This window comes from Aspergillus japonicus (genome assembly GCF_003184785.1).
Source record: "Aspergillus japonicus CBS 114.51 unplaced genomic scaffold BO86scaffold_40, whole genome shotgun sequence".
Lineage (NCBI taxonomy): Eukaryota > Fungi > Ascomycota > Eurotiomycetes > Eurotiales > Aspergillaceae > Aspergillus > Aspergillus japonicus.
Window position 1 is genome coordinate 235,903 of NW_020291677.1, and position 19,158 is coordinate 255,060.

At 33.4% G+C, this 19,158-nt stretch overlaps 5 protein-coding genes across 5 annotated transcripts; 1 reads left to right on the forward strand and 4 right to left on the reverse strand.

Moving 5' to 3' along the window:
* Positions 1-7,498: 7,498 nt before the first annotated feature.
* BO86DRAFT_365951 (SDR family NAD(P)-dependent oxidoreductase) lies at positions 7,499-8,522 on the reverse strand (the record flags this gene model as incomplete). The annotated part of the gene is made up of 2 exons (XM_025670082.1): positions 7,847-8,522; positions 7,499-7,770 (listed from the first exon to the last, which is right to left on the reverse strand). The coding sequence occupies exons 1-2, from the start codon at positions 8,457-8,459 to the stop codon at positions 7,499-7,501; spliced, it is 885 nt and encodes a 294-aa protein (XP_025525844.1). The 5' UTR covers positions 8,460-8,522.
* Positions 8,523-9,063: 541 nt separating this feature from the next.
* On the reverse strand, positions 9,064-9,869 carry BO86DRAFT_144040 (uncharacterized protein). The gene is made up of 2 exons (XM_025666230.1): positions 9,664-9,869; positions 9,064-9,596 (listed from the first exon to the last, which is right to left on the reverse strand). The coding sequence occupies exons 1-2, from the start codon at positions 9,755-9,757 to the stop codon at positions 9,172-9,174; spliced, it is 519 nt and encodes a 172-aa protein (XP_025525845.1). The 5' UTR covers positions 9,758-9,869; the 3' UTR covers positions 9,064-9,171.
* Positions 9,870-10,224: 355 nt separating this feature from the next.
* On the reverse strand, positions 10,225-11,364 carry BO86DRAFT_144027 (Zn(II)2Cys6 transcription factor domain-containing protein). Its single transcript, XM_025666229.1, has one exon. It carries the CDS (start codon positions 11,255-11,257, stop codon positions 10,511-10,513), a length of 747 nt encoding a protein of 248 aa, XP_025525846.1. The 5' UTR covers positions 11,258-11,364; the 3' UTR covers positions 10,225-10,510.
* Positions 11,365-12,104: 740 nt separating this feature from the next.
* BO86DRAFT_401420 (MFS general substrate transporter) lies at positions 12,105-14,152 on the forward strand (the record flags this gene model as incomplete). The annotated part of the gene is made up of 7 exons (XM_025673774.1): positions 12,105-12,228; positions 12,337-12,523; positions 12,595-12,773; positions 12,948-13,150; positions 13,386-13,532; positions 13,594-13,825; positions 13,896-14,152. The coding sequence occupies 7 exons, from the start codon at positions 12,105-12,107 to the stop codon at positions 14,150-14,152; spliced, it is 1,329 nt and encodes a 442-aa protein (XP_025525847.1).
* A 467-nt stretch (positions 14,153-14,619) lies between these two features.
* Positions 14,620-15,446, reverse strand: BO86DRAFT_420477 (Metallo-hydrolase/oxidoreductase; the record flags this gene model as incomplete). Its single annotated transcript, XM_025675209.1, has 3 exons — positions 14,620-15,047; positions 15,120-15,253; positions 15,400-15,446. The coding sequence occupies 3 exons, from the start codon at positions 15,444-15,446 to the stop codon at positions 14,620-14,622; spliced, it is 609 nt and encodes a 202-aa protein (XP_025525848.1).
* Between the last annotated feature and the right edge of the window lie 3,712 nt (positions 15,447-19,158).

A 19,158-nucleotide genomic window follows, 5' to 3' on the forward strand; every position in this document is an offset into this window, starting at 1 on the left:
ATTAATTGCCTGTTAAAAAAAACTATAAAAATTACTTTGCTATTATTATATATTAAAATTATAAGATCTTTTATATAGTAATTATAAACTTTATTAATTCTATTTTTTTTATATAAAAACAGATAGATTTTATACAAATTTTATATATTTGTTTATATATATATAAATAATATAGTTATTTATCTTAATATATTTAATAAATACTTTTAATATCTGTCTACTATTTTTACTTGTCTTAAAAAATAAATCAAAACTTAAACTAAAAAAAAATATATAGGATTTTTATATACTTTTAGGTTAGAAAATTAATACTTTTAGCCTTTTTATACCTAAGTTAAAAGTTGAAGTAATTAAAATACTGTTTTGTTCTACTAATTTGACTAAACTGGAGTACTTTTTTAGTTTTACTAAATAGCTATACTACTATATAAATTAGTATATCTAAAAGACTGTACTATTACAAAACTTTAAAATACAGCTATTAAAGCTATATAAAAATAAAAATGAAAAATAAAAATATATAATAAAAACTATAATTTAAAATTCTACTTTAAAAAACTTTAATTATTCTGCTTACTTTAAAATAAGTTTACAAATCCAAAATATCTAGTATATTTTTAAATAAATAAATATTATTATATTAATATTAATATAAGCTGCTAAAATATGGATATTATAATATATTACTTTAAATCTAAATTTATTTATAATAATTTATTAAAGCTGCCCTTATATACAGTAGTAATATTTATTATATTTTTATTTATAATATTTACTAGTACTAAAAAAAACTACTGGCTGACTAAATTATTAGTATTTTATTTTATATAAATACTATAAAAGATTAAGTATATAGTTAAAGTATTTAAACTTAATATAGTTATCTATACTAATTATATATTTATTATTAAAATTTTAAAATAAATAACTTTTAATACTATATTAATTAAATAATTAAATCTATATTTTGTGTATATACTTAACTATACTTATAATTATTAAGTATATATCTACTACTGTTTTAAAAAGTTAAATACTATAGTAAATACTTTATTTTATTTATTTTAAACTAACAAAGTTTTATATATTTTTATTTTATATATACAACTATAAGATTTTAAAAATATTCCAGTTATTAATATATTTATATATTTAATTAATATATATTCTGTATATACCCTTAAAATTAGTGATAATTTTAAATATTATATTATTAAAAGCTATACTAAGGATTTTTATACTAAAAAAATTATATCTGTTTTTAAGTCTAATTTTAATACTTATTTTTTTTATTTTATAAAAAATAATTTGCTATATATAGTTAAGAATATTACCTATAATATTAAAACTAGTAAAATAATTACTAATGTTAAAAATAAATATTTAAATAATATATATCCTATATACAAATATACTGCAGACGGTGATTATTTTTTTATAATAAAAAAATATAACTATATATTCTATATACTTTTATTTATAAAAATTTTAAAATTCTTTATAATAATAATTAGTATTAAGGCTATAGAAAATATGCTTCTAAGCTAAATAGTTTTTCTATATATTAAAAAAAATATTAGTTATATAAGTATATTTAATAATATTTTATATATTTAAAATAATAATATTTAATAATATAAACTATATAGCTTATTTTAACTTATTGTTTTAATTATATTATTTTATATAATTACTATAGACTTTTTAATATTACTTTCTTCTAATAGTTTTAATATATATAACTTTTTTTTGTTATTATTAATAAATTAACTAAATATATTAGCCTTATTTTAAATAAGTTAATTTAAAAAGTAAAATATTAGAATATTACTTTTATTAAGTATATATAGTTTTATAATTAGAATATACTATACTATTTTAGTTTTAATTATAATTTTTACTTTATAAGTATATTTTAAAAAGGCTTCTTTTTTTATTTAAATACTAAATAATTTTATTCTACCGCGGCCTATTTTTAAACTAATAAACAAAGAAAATATATAATATAAATAGTTAAAGTTATACTATACTATAAAATTATATGAAAATATATTTTATAAATATTAATATTACTATTTACTATATTTATAATAAGTTTTTGCTATCTGCAGCTATAAAAAATACTTTATATTATTTTATATTTAGTATTTTACTATATCAACTATAGTATTTTATTAAAGTAATTTTATATAAAGCTATTTTAAAGTAAATTATATTTAATATTATTATTTTAAATAAGATTTTAAATGCTGAGCTAAATATTTTTAATATTAACCCTACTAATTTTTAGTATATAAAGTTTTATTTTTAGTATATAAAGTTTAAAAATAATAAGTTAATTAATATTTTCAAAAGCTGTTTTAATTAACAGCCCAAGTATTTATACCACCTATTTATTTATTTTTTTAATTATATTTATATATTAAGGTAATTGTTTCTTCTTCTGTATCTAATATATATAATATTTTTTATAAAGTTGCTGTTTTTAAAAGATACTGTAGTTATTTTAAAAAGTATTTTATTACCTAAGCTAATACTAGTAATATTTTAAACTTTTTTTTTATTTTAATATAAAAAAAGCCCTTAAGTTTGCTGCTATATATATAAAGTATTTATATAATTATTAATATAAACTATTATTTTTTACCCTAGGTAATATAGCCTATTTATATTTTTATTACAGCTATACTATACTATCTATTATAAAAAAATTATTACTTTACTATATTAGTTTTTTTTATATTTTTAAAGTTGTCAGTTGTTATATATATTAAATAGACTTTTCTAAATTATAAAAGATTTATTTAGTTATATTAATTATATAATAAAAACTAGTCTGTTATATTAATAATTCTAATCTTTTTAGTTATATATTACTAAAGCTGTTTAAAATAACTAAAAAAATCTTTTTTAATAATAATAATTATTTAAAAGTTAACTGTATTTTAAAGTTCTGTACAGTATATTACAGCTGATATTATATACCAGTTTTTTTAGTATTTTATCTGCTAGAAAAAAAAAAGTCTAGACAATAATATATAAATCTATTTATTAAATATTAATATTTTTAATCTTATTTATATATTTAAATATTTTAAATAGTTGCTATATTAATATATTCTGTTATTTATCCAATAGATTAATATACTTATATATCTGTATATTTTTTTTTCTTTTATATTTAAAAATATTAATTAATCCATTTTTATATATTTTATTTATTATATTTTCTGTTTACGCGTCTAATGTTTTAATATATTTAATTATTTATAATAATAAAAATATCTGTTTTAAAGTATAGTATTTATAATATATAAACTGTTTTAATATTTACTATAGGTAATATTCTGCTGTTTATCTGTTGCCTTTATTTTTTATACTGCTTACATAGTAGAACTTTTCAAAGTCTGTGTTCTTGTCCTTCTAAACTTTTTTTTAACTTAATTGTCTTAATTAATAATATAAATATTAGTCTTCTTGTCTATATCAACGTTTACATTTTATATTTAACTAGAAAACTAATTAAGGCTCTAGGCTTTAGTTTATTTTCTTTTTATTAATTAGTAATTTTTATATATATATATGTATAATGTATTTTTTTTAAATAAAAAAAAATTAATTTTTTAAATAACTAAAAAAGCTGTTGTAAAAGGTCTTTCCAGATGGTTTTATATAGTATTTTTTAATTTAGTTATTTATTTAGCAGCCTATTTAGAATATAAATAACTATTTTAATTTTTTTAAACTAAATAAATAATAAAAGATCTAAATTAATTAATAAATATTTTATTTTAAAAGTATTTAAAACTCTAGTTTTTTTTAAAAATACATTTTACTTTAATTAATAAATTAGTAAATATATTATACTAATTCTTTTAAAACTAGTCTAAATTGGAAAACATACTAAGATTCCAGTTTTAATTTAAATATAATATTTTAAATATTATTTTATATTAGTTAATTATATAAATAATTCTATTAATAATTAACTAAAAAATATCTACTTTAAAAGTTCGGGCTTGCTTTAAATAAAATGTGAAATAAAAATAATAAAAATAACTAATATATTTTGTCTTATTTATTTTAGGTGTTAAAAAAATTAAATTTAAATAAATAGTTTTAAAGGGCCTTGTACCTTAGCAAATTTTTTATTTTAAAATCTATTTTTTTAATGAATTATTTTATATATAGGGTATTTCTAAATTAAATCTAGCTTATTTAAAGTAATTTCAATTTTTTAAACTTTTTAATTAAAATATTTTAGGGCTTTTTTTTAAATACTTTAATGAATTATACTATTATTTTATAATTTCTTAAATAATATAGGGCTTTTTAAATAATCCAATTAAATATTTAATTATTAAATTTAGAATTATTAAAAATTTAATCAATTATTTTTATTAAATTGAATATAGCCTATAAATAGGCTTAATTTTATAAATAAATATTTTAATAAAAGTTTTTAAAAACAATTTTTAATTATAAAATAGCCCTACTTTTTTATTTTTTATTTCAATATAATATTATAGTAGAAGCCTAGAACAAAGGCAATATTTTTTAATTTAAAAATAATACTAGTTTTAATTAGATAAATAGGGCGGAATTAGATTATTTTACAACTTTAAATGAAATTTAAAATATTTTTAATATATATTTTATTATTCTTGACTGTATTATATTTAGTAAATGATTTTAGTAATTTATATATAGCTATTAGATATAGTATTAAATATTTATCATTTTAATATTGCTATTAATAAATTATTCATTTTAAAAGTTTATTAATATATTATTAAAATAAATTTTACAAAATATCTATTTTCAGTTTTAGATTTTTTCTCTATTTTTAAAATAATTAGATCTGTTTAATATATTTAATATATTTTTTATAGATATATTTAAATAGTAAATAGTTATATATTTACTAAAAGAAGTTTAGTATTTTTAAATTAAATATCCATATTAAATCTTTAAGTTGCTTATTTATATATTAATAATTCTAAAAATTACAATATCTATTATTTTTTTTAATTTATAAGGGTAAGGTTGGTTAGCTGATATTTTTTTTTAATTTTTATTTATTTCTTTTACTAAAAATTTTATCTTATTTAATTATTCTATTTTCAAAAATTAGTTATACTAATTTTTATTGGTTTATTAATAAATTGCCTATTTTAGTAATTTAAATAAATTTGATTATATATTTTTTATAATAGTTTAAAAAATGTAGAGATTTTTTCTGTATTATTTTTTTAATAAGCTTTAATCACTAGATTAAAACAAAAGTACCTATTATTTGATAAATTAATTTAAAAAAGTTAAAAAATATTTTAATTATTTTTTATACTTTACTAATTTAAAGCTCTACAGCTTTAGAATATATTAATTTTTATTATTTAGTATAGACTTTAATAAAATCTTTTATTACAGTTTTTTAATAGTAATATTAATTAATAAAATCTTATTTTTTTAATTAGTTAGTAGATACTAAGTAGTTCTTTAAAGCTATAAAAATTTAATAAAACTCTTTTTAATTAAGTATAGTATATTAATTCTGCCGGCTAATTATTAAATTAATTAATCGGCTTAAAAAGGCTAAAGCAGAAACAGTATTATTAAATCTTTTAAGATTTTAGTAGTAGTTCTACTTAGCTTTTTAATATAGTAGACAGTTTATTTTACTAAAATTAATTATCAAATTTACTAATTATTTAATTTATTTTATACTAATAGTACTAGGCTAAATTAGGTAGGTAGGCTTGGTTAGTAGTTTTAGATTTACTAAATTCTAAATTTCATTATTAATTATAAATAGTTCAATTTAATTAATCTATAGAATCCAGTTATCTAACTAATTTAAGTATAATATCTTATTAGATTACTAAATAATCTGATTATTTATATTAAATAAATGTAATTAATTAAATTAATTACAGGGTATTAATTAATTTAATATAAAAAGTCTTCTGGGCTTAAAACTATTAGATTTTAAAAAAACTTTAGATTAGATTTATTAAACTTTTATTTCTGCATATAATTTTGGTGCGAAAATAAGATAAAAGTAGAGAAAAAGTAAAAAAATCAAAAATTAGATAAATAGGAAAATAAACATAACAGCAGATTTAATATATAATTATTAGATAAATAGAACTGATTAAACTAATCTTTAAAAATAATAGAATATATTAGGCTATTTAAGCCGAAATCCTTTATTTATCAGTTTTCTAAATAGGAAATAAGGGATAATTAATAAATATAAGGGTAAGGATACAGGGGTAAAATAGCCGGGCCTGGCTAGCCTGTAAAAAAAATAGCCAAAAACAATAGTTCTTATTTAATTGATTAAATTAAGGCTTATTAGGGCTAGGGTTTGGAGACCAGGTGACCTGCTAGTCTGACAATTTTATATTATAATAGTAACTAATTTATAAAAAGCTAAATTCATTTAATACTACCAGGATTTTTTTATTATTTTTTAGTTATATAGATAATAAAAATACTATTTGTTTTAAATTATTTTTATCTTATTTAAAAAGCTTTTTTTTTATATACTTTTTAGTAATAGTTTAGATAGCTAGATTAATAACTGCTTAATCTAAATATATCTTAATTATATTACAGCTAAAAAAGGTATAGCAGATAGGTTTTAGTACTAAAAATAATTAAAATAGTTAATTATCTAGTTTTTAGCTATACTGTAGTTAGGTATAAAAATTTTCTTAATCTAATTATAACTTGGTAGTCAGATATAAAAATTCTAATTAACCTAACGTAACCTGGCTGTTAGCCACACTAAGAATATTTTTATAAGTATGAATTTTATTTTTACTTAGTAAAAGAGATTAAGAAAGGAATTCACTGGTGAAAGGCAGCTGTTCCGGTTGCAAGACCATTGCAAGGGGCTTGAGGGTGGATGCGCTGGTGGGTGAGGTAAGAAGTTGGATGTGGAAGCTGAGGTTGTTGGCGGCTAAGTTACAACAAAGCAGATGGAGGGGTCATCAGCTACAACTCACGTGCTCACGTGGTGGCTTGGCCACAGGCCTGTGGCCGCTGTCACGTGACATCCGCCTGCGGCCATGCGGCTGTGGCGGTGCCTTGAACATTCCCAACGGAGACTCCCGCTTGCTGTATCTCTGCGACAGAGGGGTTTCATCGAGATTGTTGTGGTGTCTTCCAGATAGGGCCTATTGATCGGCATCCCTATCTACCATCCGCATCAGGGCCTGTTACGCCGGCCACCCTTCAGGGGATTGCTGGACTCTGAAAGACCAGTCACTGACAGGCGCCTGCGCTTCTTGTTTTTATGTATATATATATGCGGTATTCGATATCGGTACCTCGTTCTACGGCTGATATGCCGAGACCTCTGTGCTGTATCTTGATCGGGCTACTTCGCTCGATTTCTCATCGATTCATCTCTCCCCAATAGGGAGAAAGATTCGCTGCATCTAGCAGGAAGGTAGTACTCGTCATTATGTTAGACCAAATACTTACCATCCTAAGAGACACCCTTTGGCTCCGTTCCGTGCATGAGGTTCGACGTATGCAGTCCTTGCATCCCGACTCCCGTAGCCGCCGTGGTGCCAGCATCAACAGGGAGGACAACCCCAGTCACCCATCGAGCAAGATCACTTGCTAGAAAGCGCACTGCGGCCCCCACATCCCACCCATTGCCTTCGGTCTGCAGTAGACTTCTTGCTTTGCGTGCCTCTCGCTCCGCCCGGCTCATTCCACTGCCGTTCTGATACATCATCGGGGTGTATACCATGCCTGTAGCGAGTTAGCCGACCGTGCAGCGTGCGAGATAACGATCAGGATCAGGCGAGAACAGCATCGGGACCCGTACCTGGACAGACACAGTTCACCCGAATGCGTTGAGCAGCATGGTTGGCTGCCATGGCTCGGGTCATATTCACAATCGCCCCTTTGCTTGTCGGGTACAGAAGATGCGGCGTGCCGCCCCGCAATCCGGCCACGCTGGACATGTTGACGATGCTTCCTGCACACGGTCCTGCATTCGCCGCCATCGCGGGAATGGCAACCTTGGCCATTTGCACCATGCTGGCCACGTTGATGCGAAGCCCGTCCATGAAGCCGTCGAGATCCACCTCCACGGCGCTCCCCTTGGCGCCCATGACCCCCACGTTGTTGACCAATATATCAAGACGGCCGTAGGTGGAGAGCGCCAGGTCGACAATTCGCTGACAGTCCTCGGCCTTTGTGACGTCGGCGACCATGGCGACCCCGTGTCCCAGACCGTCGGCTTCGATCATCTCGACTGTCTCCTCGGCCAGCGAGAGCTTCAAGTCCACACATACGACGGCGCAGCCTGCCTCTGCGAGGAGTATGGCAGTGGCGCGGCCATTGCCGATCGCCCCGGGGGCGGCGCCGGCACCGGTGACTACAGCCACTTTGCCGGTGAGGGAGGCCGAGGGACGAGGGGGGATGGGTTCTGTCATTGTTCGTTTGGGAGAGGGAGGGAGCAACTGCAATACTCTGGGGAATCGTACAAGTTTATGAATCGTGGTTCGGGGGCAAGGGCTTCGGCAATGGGGCTCGGCCACGCTCGGTCTACTGTACAGATACACTAAAGAAAGCCGATCCCGACTGATGCCACGTGCGGGTGGAGCGTCTCGGCTCCAAACGCAGGTACCTTGTCATATGACTCCATGGCTATGGCGGCACGAGACTAAACAATCCATCATCCAACCCATTCATCAAATTTTCCGTCAATAGACTTTCGATCCATCGATCGGGCATTGCCATTTCATCCCCGAGCTGCGGGTGCTGCTGCGTCGGCGCCGAGTGTCCCCCACTCACCGGCCCGTTTTGCATTGGTCCAGCCCCAGCGTCCTCTCGCCAGAGGCCACTGTCCGCCATTCCGACATTCGGTACTCCGGACCATCCTTCATCATGAGGATAAGGATTCATGAGCTCGTGTCTGCCTCCAGTCATCGTGATCCCCAGCCTCTTCGTCACACTATCAAACACCCGGAACGTCCACTTGGCATTCAACCACCGATCCCCGACCTCCCGGAGATACGCCAGTCCCGTGTGAATTTGCGTCTTAGCCGCAATTCTCTGTGCCTCTGAGGTGGTGGAGTCCAAGACAACGTCCAGCTGAAAGACCAGAAGATGTGAGATGCAGATTATCCTGCAGACGAGCCAATATTAGTGAGCGTCATGATGAGTTGGCTGAGAGTGATTCTCGTTGCCAGGCAGGATGGGTTCGTCATACAGCGATGGGGGACAAAACCGTGCGACATCGTTCAAGATCGCCCTCTTCAAGACGGTATCGAGTTCGAAGATGCATCGCCGGAGCCGGTCATTGGCCCACGTCGCTAATTCATGGCTCTTGTTCACCAAAGTCCTGGCACGCTGCCGCAGCGTCCGGCAAAAGGAGCATTCCAGGCGGTAGCCCATGGACGCGAGGAACAAGACCCAGGCATTACTTTCGTCCCAGTGGGTGATAAGGTCAAGGAGTAAATCCTGCGGGAAGGAACTACGCCACGCCGCGAGGGCATGGATGAACGCTTGGGCTTCTGCGGTCGTAGGAGTTGGGCGATTCGGCCCCAGGAGGTTGAGAAAGCGCGCGCCTACCCCCAGGTGATACCACCAGGATTAGGCGAGATCAGGCGAGTTTGAGAGCGACGATCTACTTACCAAGCAGCGCCAGCCGACAATTCTCGGTGAGAAAATGTTGGTGGAGGGGAGTAACAGGGGGGATGATGTCTGGAAGCGGCGGGGTAGCGACCATCTCGACCGTCCAGTCTTCCGCCTCGGGCAGACGCCATTTAATCCCGTGATCATCGATCAGTCTTCCATTTTCAAATCCGACCACCGAGAACCAGACATCACGCGACTTTCCATTGCAATCACGTCGGGCACGTTAGTGTGGCTGGGGGCAAGCTGTATAGTGGGAGGAATTGGGGTGGCCTACATATAACACCCACCAGATCCGCCGCACCAGTTGTTGAGTAGATGAGTCGAGATGGCTCTTCAAGTCCCTACTGTCGCTTAGCTCTTCGGCGTGTGTTTCTCGATGGATTGACCATACCGTCGATTAAACCCCATCTGCAACGCGATGCGAGTGGCGTTGTGAAACCAGAACCGAAAGTCCTTATCCGGGGCAAACGAGTTCTGAAATGAGCTGAGCAGCAGCGACCCCTGCAGAAGATTCAGCTGGCCCTTTTCGCATCCAAAATCATACAAGAGTCGGGCTCGCGAGAAGTAATCCTTCTGCGCAATCGCGTACTCGGTATACCCAGATTCGAAGACGAGCTCAGGGGTGGCGTATGGGACGACATTGGCGAAGATGGACCAGAGAAGAAAGCTTGAGCAACTGCCTTGCTCGTAATCCTTCACTAATTGCTGTCGATTTAAGATCGGGGTATACGGGTAGATGTGTTTAAAGAACAGGTGCAGAAAGGCGCGGCTGCATAGCGTCGTCAGTCCAGGCATTCCAGCCCCCGTTTACCGGCCCCATCAAGCGGATAGGCGGAAGTCTCTCTCACCAGGTCGCTGCGGGAGGATAATTATGGACGTGCTTTGCACGCAAATAGGCGATGTCGGCGTCATCCAAGCCGGCGAGCTCCCTTTGCTGGGCGCCGACCGCCGCAGGGCCTGGAAGATCGAGGCGTATCAACCGGCGCTGTGCTTGGCCCAGAACCTCACTCAGGACGGTAATGGAGTTGAGTTCGCCATAGTACTCGATGACCTGCTGCCCTTGCTCCGATGTGTACAAGGGGACCGGGGATAGCATTACCGGGTTTTCATCAGCCATCCGGCATAAGGTTTCCAGATGTGCATCCTCATCCGAAGCCAGGTAGTAGACGGGAGGGCCTTGTTGAAGCCCTGGCTGGATTGTCTCGGGTATCGAGGCAGTCACGCCTGCATGGGACAATTCCAACAGGCCCTGAGCCACATCGCTCTGGCTGTGACTGAAGGAGGCATGCCGCCGCGGAGCAACACTTGTCGCCGGGGTTGGCGGACGCCGGGAGGGAGAGGCCGGTTCCGGGTGAGGCTCGGAATTATTAGAATCTTTCGATGCCTCATGGCCGCCATGAACTGTACGTCGACGCTTGTTGGAGTCGGTGGCACTGGTCCTGGGCCCGCGTTCAAGGAGAGTGCAAGAGCCGGCTCGGTCTCGGGTTATACAGCGAGTACAAGGAACGCCCACCACTGTCGAGTCACAGCGCACCTTCCGTTCGTGGCAGGGTACACACGCAGTCGGCTTTTTACCTAAGGGGGCACTCATCCTTAGGCTTGAAGTCTTGAGGCGATGAGATTTATCAAGGGGAAGGGGAAGGGGAAGAGGAATGGAATGGGATGGAATGGGACGGGAGGGGATCGAGATGGAGATGGAGATGCAGGATACGATGCCATCAGCCTCGGGTAATGTTGATATGAAGATAAGGTACGCAGAACCAAAAGCGGAGGTGGCGCCGCGAGAGGGTGCTATACTATAAGGTACTATCTCGTTATCTGGTCTGTGGCTGGTGGCTGTGGCTGGTGCTCCGGGGTTGAGTTAGTTAAAGGTTCAAGTTGATACTGATTCGACAGCAAGAATATGGTACAATGATAGAGAGAATGCCAACATGTCTGGATCTACAACTCCAGGACTCACGGGTAGAAGAACGGGTGATGTTAACATCGTCATATTTCCCATCGTGCACAATACCTTCTCCGCCAGATATGCACGTCCAGAGTCGACACCCCAAGTGTCAGCCATCCAGCCGAAGAGTGTGTTGAGGTGATGACCTGTGTTTCGAATAGCAACTTTAAGATTAGGACGCAATTACCAATACACCTCGGCTGTGCACAGAAGTTCGCCCCGCCCCCTTTTCCCACAGTTTGCATGCGCTCCCCAGCCCCCCAAAACGAGCGGAGGACCGTGTTTCCCTGTGGGGATCCCCACGGGGTATTGCAAAGACAGGAAGAAAATAGAATAGTGCAGCGATCAACCGTTTAGGGTCAAACCTAATCGGCCGGCTTCGGTACCGACGATGGCCGCAAGAGTCCCATCTTATAAGTGAGTATGCGTGCATTCTGAAATCATCCCCTAGCTCTACGACCTAGCACAGACGCACTCACCCATCCTCACAATGACCGTATCCAGATATAACTTGCTGGTCGTCCTCACGGTGGCCTTGGGCTCGTTTGCCTATGGGTTTGACTCGGCCATCATCGGCTCCGTTTTTGGACTCCCTTCGTTCTTCTCCTATTTTGGTCTGACATTGAATTGATCAAGCTCGGCTTCCATCATTGGCGGTGAGAAGACCCCTGCTCTTGAGCGCTGCGAGATAATCATGCTTGTACTTTGACTGAGCTATCCAGCGGCGAATGGACTTTTTGCCGGAGGCGGGATGATTGGGGCCGCCTTCAATGGCTGGCTGGCTGACCGTCTGGGTCGAGTCAAGGCGATCCAAATCCCGTGTGTGCTGGGAGTGATTGCGGCCGCCATCATGGGGGCCTCGGTGCGGATTACGATATTCTTGGTGGGCAGGTGCTTGAGTGGAATCGCGTACGATCTTTCCTGTCTCTTGTTCGGAGAGCACGCACATCATTCTATCCGGGCACTCAACATATATACAGGTGTGGCATGTTTAGTATTGTAACTCCTCTATACCAGTCGGAAATCTCCCCCGCCCACCAGCGAGGGAAGATGGTTGGCTCGCATGGAATACTGGTTGTGACGGGTTATGTGAGTGTTCACGCCACTGCGGATTTCGAGGGACTGGACCGCGTTCAAGCTGACGAGGTTGTTTGGGGATGTACGTGAAGGCTTTCGCTGCCTGGACTGAATATGGGTGTTATTTCGAGACTCATTTAGAACCCCAATGGCGGCTTTGCCTGTCTCTGCAAGGTACTCCCTCCTTGACAAATTCACTTCGCGTGCGACGCTAGGAAGAACCATCTGAACTGATCACTCCTCACAATCATGGCAGCTGTCGCTCCACTTCTTCTTGTGTTGACTACTCCGTGGATCCCGGAGTCCCCACGGTGGCTCATCGCCCAGGGTCAGCGGAACCAAGCATGGTCAATTCTGAAGAGACTCCAGCCCGTCACCACGGACCATGACGGATCGACCGTGGAGACGTATAGGGAGATCTGTGAGCAGATCGCCGTTGAGAGCGAGAGATCCAACAATGTACTTCAGTCGATCAAAGATCCCTAGACGCGGAAGCGCTTTCTCTGTGTCTTCTTCGCGCAGTCAGTCGACCTGCAATTGGTGCACACGTCTTTGAATAGGAAAAAGCTAAAAAATCAGTAGGTGCCTTGCTCAGAGCTCCGGCATACTGGTGATCAGCAACTATCAGGTGAGGATCGCCCAATTTCGTGTTCATGGATGCGATCATGATATTGAGTATGGATGTGGGGACTAGGTTCTGCTATGGAACAACCTGGGGCTGTACGGCTCCCTCCCTCTACTACTCTACTCGGTCTACACCAGCTGGGCCGCCATCCTGAATTGGGTAGCCAGCCGGATGGTCGACCGACTGGGCCGAGTGCGCATGATGGTAGTAGACATTGTGAGTATCAGCGTATGACGCCTCAAGTATGAGATGTGGACTGACGAAGTGGCGTCACCAGTGTGGATGCGTGGTCATGATGAGCTGCTACACCGCGGTGGTAGCCCGGTATAGCAGCACAGATAGCCAAGCGGGCAACGTCATGGAGATTGTATTTCTCTTTCTGCATGTGAAATTTTACGCCATCTTCGTGGACACGGTCAGCTATGTCTACTGCTCGGAGAGATTCCCGCTGCATGAGCGTGCCAAGGGGATGGCCCTGTCCATCTTTGGGCTTTTCATGATGACCTTAAGTAAGTAGCAACCCAGTCGAGCACGAGTGTACTCCCATCTGGCTCTTTTCAGCCGCTGATGACCTTCCAGTCTACACCGAGGCGGCTTCGACTGCATTTACCCGGGTCGGGTGGAAGTACTATCTAGTCTTTATCATAGTGCCCGCTTCAGGGGTGCCCGTTTTGGCTCGTCTTCCGGAATCAAAGGGACTGACTTTGGAAGAAAGTGCCACCCTTTTTGGTATCCCAACTCCTCCCCTGGGTTATATGGAGAAGGCTCAGGTCGAGCACATCGAGGGCACTACTTCGGGAGAAGATGTCCCGGACACTATGAAAATTAGGCATTGAAGACGGAAGCGGGATAGACCTTGCATCTCGCCATTCTGGCGCTAATCAGATCCTACAACTTCGGCTGAGCCGTGCTACGTATACTTCTTTGCAGCTTCTGCTCAAGCGGATACAAATATCATTGAAAAAGTAGATTTCCTGGTACATCGCCCAGACTTTCTGGAGGATGTATAAGAAACGTACTTACTGGGCACATGTTCAGTCCGGACACCATGAGATTTATTGAGGAAATAACCTGAATTGCTCTTTCAGCTCACTACCCCCATGTAAAGGCATAATGGCGTGGTCTGAGGTAGATATTGGCATGTCGATGGTGCATCTCCTTTCGTCCGTTCTGCCTCCTATCTGCTTGCTGTCGAGGAGTACCTATCGCCGGTCTTATGAGCTCTACGGGAATTATCCAGGGTAATATTTATGGTTATCGTGATCTTACGCGGACGGAATGCGTCTATGGCTTAACTAGAGATCTAGAGGAAGAATTCCTTTTCCCGGATCATAGCCTCAGCCACCTCTTTGTCATGACCATACAACAACCTTGCGTTAAAAAGTCGCTGCAACCGATTGACCATCGCGGAGCTTCGGACCCAGTCATTGTGCTCCCGCGCCAGCCAGCCCTGTGGCATCTTCTCCAGGTGGTTCTGTCTCACGAGGTACTGGTCCGTCGTGCAGATAATGGTCCCGTCTCGTTCCAGATTGACCTGCATGATACAAAGACCCGGAGTATGACCTGGCGCATGATGGAGAGTGATTCCTTGGAACAGGTCAATTGACGCTTCATGAAATGTCTGCCAATTGAGACTTGAAGGGCTGAGGTATTCGGCGAGGTAGACACCACGGTCAGCGCCGGTAGCGACAGCCCAGCAGGCAGGCTTGAACTCGAGTTCGTGGACGTATACTATAGCATTCAGCACCAGTTGCCTCACAGTCACCGATGGAGGCGGAACAAAGAAATAATAATGCTACTCACTAGGCACGTCCGTTCCCATAAAGTGCTCCAAACTCCCGGCATGGTCGATGTGCAGGTGCCCAAAGATCACTCCTTTGATGTCCTTGATGTCGTACCCGGCCTTTTGAATCGCGTTGGGTAGCTTGTGCTCTTCCCTGTACTCAGTCCGGGGGAAGATATCGATTCATGCTTCCACCCCATTGCTAATCCACTTCAGTGTCCGGCCGCAAGAGCAATGCGATGCAGGAACGGGGACTGTATCAGCATACCGTATCGATATCCTCAGCATCCAGTCTCGAACAGCAACAGTACCGCATCAGGATGATCTATCAGCACAGCAATGGCCATCAAGTCCCGCCGCTTGTTCACCGGGTTCGTCTCGCTCACCAAACTGGTATTGGCCCCGCAGATGAGGAATTGTGACGGCTTGATATATGTAATATTAAGTATAACTATTTATATGGCCTGTGTGTGGGCGAAGTGGTAAGGTCTAAGATTATATAATACCGGATATCTTTTATACCCCCTATAAATAAGGATGTTACGCACTAAGTTATATATAAAAAGAAATATAAGGCTGCTTATATTTTTAAAATAAAAGATAAAAAATATATAAATATAGAAATATTAGATTATATATTCTGCTATACTAAGCTGTTTGATAAAGTAAGTATATACTATATATTTAAACAGCTTTATAAAACTGTTAGCTGCTTATTATATTATTTTGGTATAAATAAATTTAATATTTTTAGTATGTACTTTATATTATATAAAATACCATTTAATAAATACAGATTTAATTTTTACATAAAATTCAGAATTTTTAGCTAAAGTAATAGCAGATTAATTATTAGTATAAACTATATTAGATTTAGTTTTTAATACTGGTATAATTTTAAAGTATTAAATATTTAATTTAGTAAAAAAGAATTATAGCTAAAAAAGTTTTTAAATTATAAGAGCTTAAATAATATAATAGTAGTTTATTTTTTTAAACTGTAAAAAACTTGCCTATCTATAAGCTTAAAAATATAGCTAAAAGTTAATATAATATTATAAATATAAAAGCAGGCCCAGTTAGTATTAAAATATTAAATAAAACTAGGGCTGCTATATTAATAAAAATTAAACAGTTAAAAAAACCTATAAGATAATACTATATAAGATTTATTATTTAATTATAAGGCTTATTAAGATTTGCTATAAAAAATAATAATTTACTAGTTATATATATAATATTAATATATATTAAATATAATTTAAATTGGTATACTGTTATATTTTTAATCTATTTTAATATTATCCAGCTGCGCTGTTTTTATATACTTAAATAAAAGGTTTTTACAGTTAAAAAGTATAAAAAAGCTTTTATAAATAAATAAACTAAGATATTTTAAATAATTTTTAATATATAACTTCTATAAAAGATAAATATCTTTATTTATTTATATAATATTAATTTTCAAAAAGTATACATAAAGGCTGTTATTAGTAAATTTAATAAGGCTATTTAATAGGATTTTAGAATATTAATTATAAAAATATCTAGTATAAATATAAAAATATTATTAATATAAATAAGTATAAATAAGTATTTTCTATAAATATAAAGTAATCTGTATATAGTTGCTTAAAGCTGTTTATAGTAAAAGAATTATAAAATACATTATATTAATTATATAGTATCTATTTAAATCTATATAGTAATTTTATAAATATACTATATATACTATTTTTTCAAAGCCTTCCAGTAGTTTAATATATACATAAGGGCTAAAGGGTGAAATAGTATGATGAACAAATAGCTTTTGCAAAGCCAAGAGTGCCAATGTATTGCCTTAAGGTGTTGTTACTGCCTTGCCTAACTTATAAGGCAGCTTGTAAGGGCCCAAACAGCCCTTCCAACCTTCGCAGATATCCGCGAAGGGAAATATATATAGACAACCTAAGGCGGCGGTTATATAACGGCTAAGTAAACCGGCTGCGGCTGCCCCTAAAAGCAGCAGCTGCCTTATAAATTAAATAAAATAGTAATAATATTTTAAGGCAATATATTAGCACCCTTAGCTTTATAAAAGCTATTTATTTATTATACTATTTTATTTTTTAGTTTTTATAATTTTATTATTTAATACCCTATAGAATAGCCTAGTAAGTAATAGCTGGCTATAATATATAAAGCTAAATTAAAAATAACTTTTTTAATCTAATTATAAAAAACTATATATTAACTGCAGAAAATAAATTATCTATACTAAAAAAAAAAATATAGATTTTAATTTAAAATTTTTATAAATATTTATATTTATTTAAATAGATTACTAAGCTGCAGAAACAGCTAAAGATTAGTACTATAAAAAAATATTTATATAAAAATTTAAAAAACTCTAATTCCAGTACTGTAAAAACTAAAAAAACTAGTATATATATTAATTTATTTATAGATAAAAAATAATATAGTATCTGCAACTATGCTATCTACTATATATTTATTACTAAATAAAAATTAACTGTAAAGGCTAATAATTAAAATAAAAATTAAAAAGTATATATTATAGTAGCCTATCTAGATTATATTTTAAATAATCTATAAAAAAATAAAATAATTAAATTTTACTATAAAAAAGAATAGATTAGTTTTTATAAGTTTTTTAAAATACAGCTGAAGAATTCTATAAATAAACAGTAAAAAATCTAGTTAAAAATATTTAAAACTAAGCCTTATAAAAAAAAACCAGAGTTTATTTATTTATAAAAATAAAAAAAAATAAAAACTAAATTAAATTATAAAATATAAAATATTAATACTATATAGCTGTACTTATTTTTTATATTTTTTTTTCTATAGTCCAGAAAAAGATCTGTAAGCAGCAGATTTTTTTTATAACTAAATAAAATCTTATTATACTACTTATAAGATTATATCCAGTACTAAATTAATAATATAAATAAATAAAAAATAAGATATTTTATAAATAAATTTTAAAAAAAAGTTGCAGATCTACTATTTTTATAGATAAAATCTAAAAATTAAAAATCTAGACTAACAGTTTTATAAAAAGAATTTAAAAGCTAAAATAATTTTTTTTAATACTATAAATATCTATAAAGGCCCCTAGATTAAGAGTTTACTATAATTATAAATAAATAAATTACTAAATAAAAGATTACTAGTTAACTAAATTATTTATAAAATAACTAGTAGACAGGGTTGTAGTATCTGCCTTAAATTAAGTTAAAATTATAATCTACTTTAGTTTAAAACTAAAAAAATAGTTAATTTTTTATAAAAAAAAGAAATATTTTATAAAAATAAAAATTATTATAAATAGTAAAGTAAAAGTAAATCTAGTATTTATAATATTTACTAAATAAATAGAATAGCTAACTATTCCAGTAAAAATAATTATAAAAAAAGTTAGGTAAAAAAATATACAGTTAAAAAAAACTATAGTATTTACAGTATATTTAAAAAATATTTAAAAATACTATAAAAACTAAACAGATTTTATAATTATAATACTAAAAACAGATAAAATAGTTCTAAAAATACTTTAAATAAAATAATAAAAGCCTATTATAAAATTTAATAAATATAAACTTTAGTTTTATAAATACTGTATACTAAGAGTGCTATAGGTTACAGTAGAAAAAATTATATTAAAAAATTTTATAAAAATAAATTTTTATTTAATAATAGTATAAAAAATTTATAAAATAACTACTAATTAAAAAATACTAGTATAGTATTATAAATATAAAATAGTATTTATAAAAAAAAAGCTGTAAGCTTATCTATATAGAAACTAAAAGTAGACTTAGAAATTAATTTTTATAAAAAATTCCGGCTAAAGCCGGGGTAAGTATATAAAATATTACCTGTAAAAAAAAAAATTTTATAAAACTCCTTATAAAAAATATTTATAAAAAAATAAATCTAATATTTTAAATTACTAGTAGGCGTACCGGTTTTGTTTATAAATAAAAAAAATAAAAGCCTATAAATATATATAAACTACTATAAATTAAATAAATAAATAGTAAAAAATACCTATCT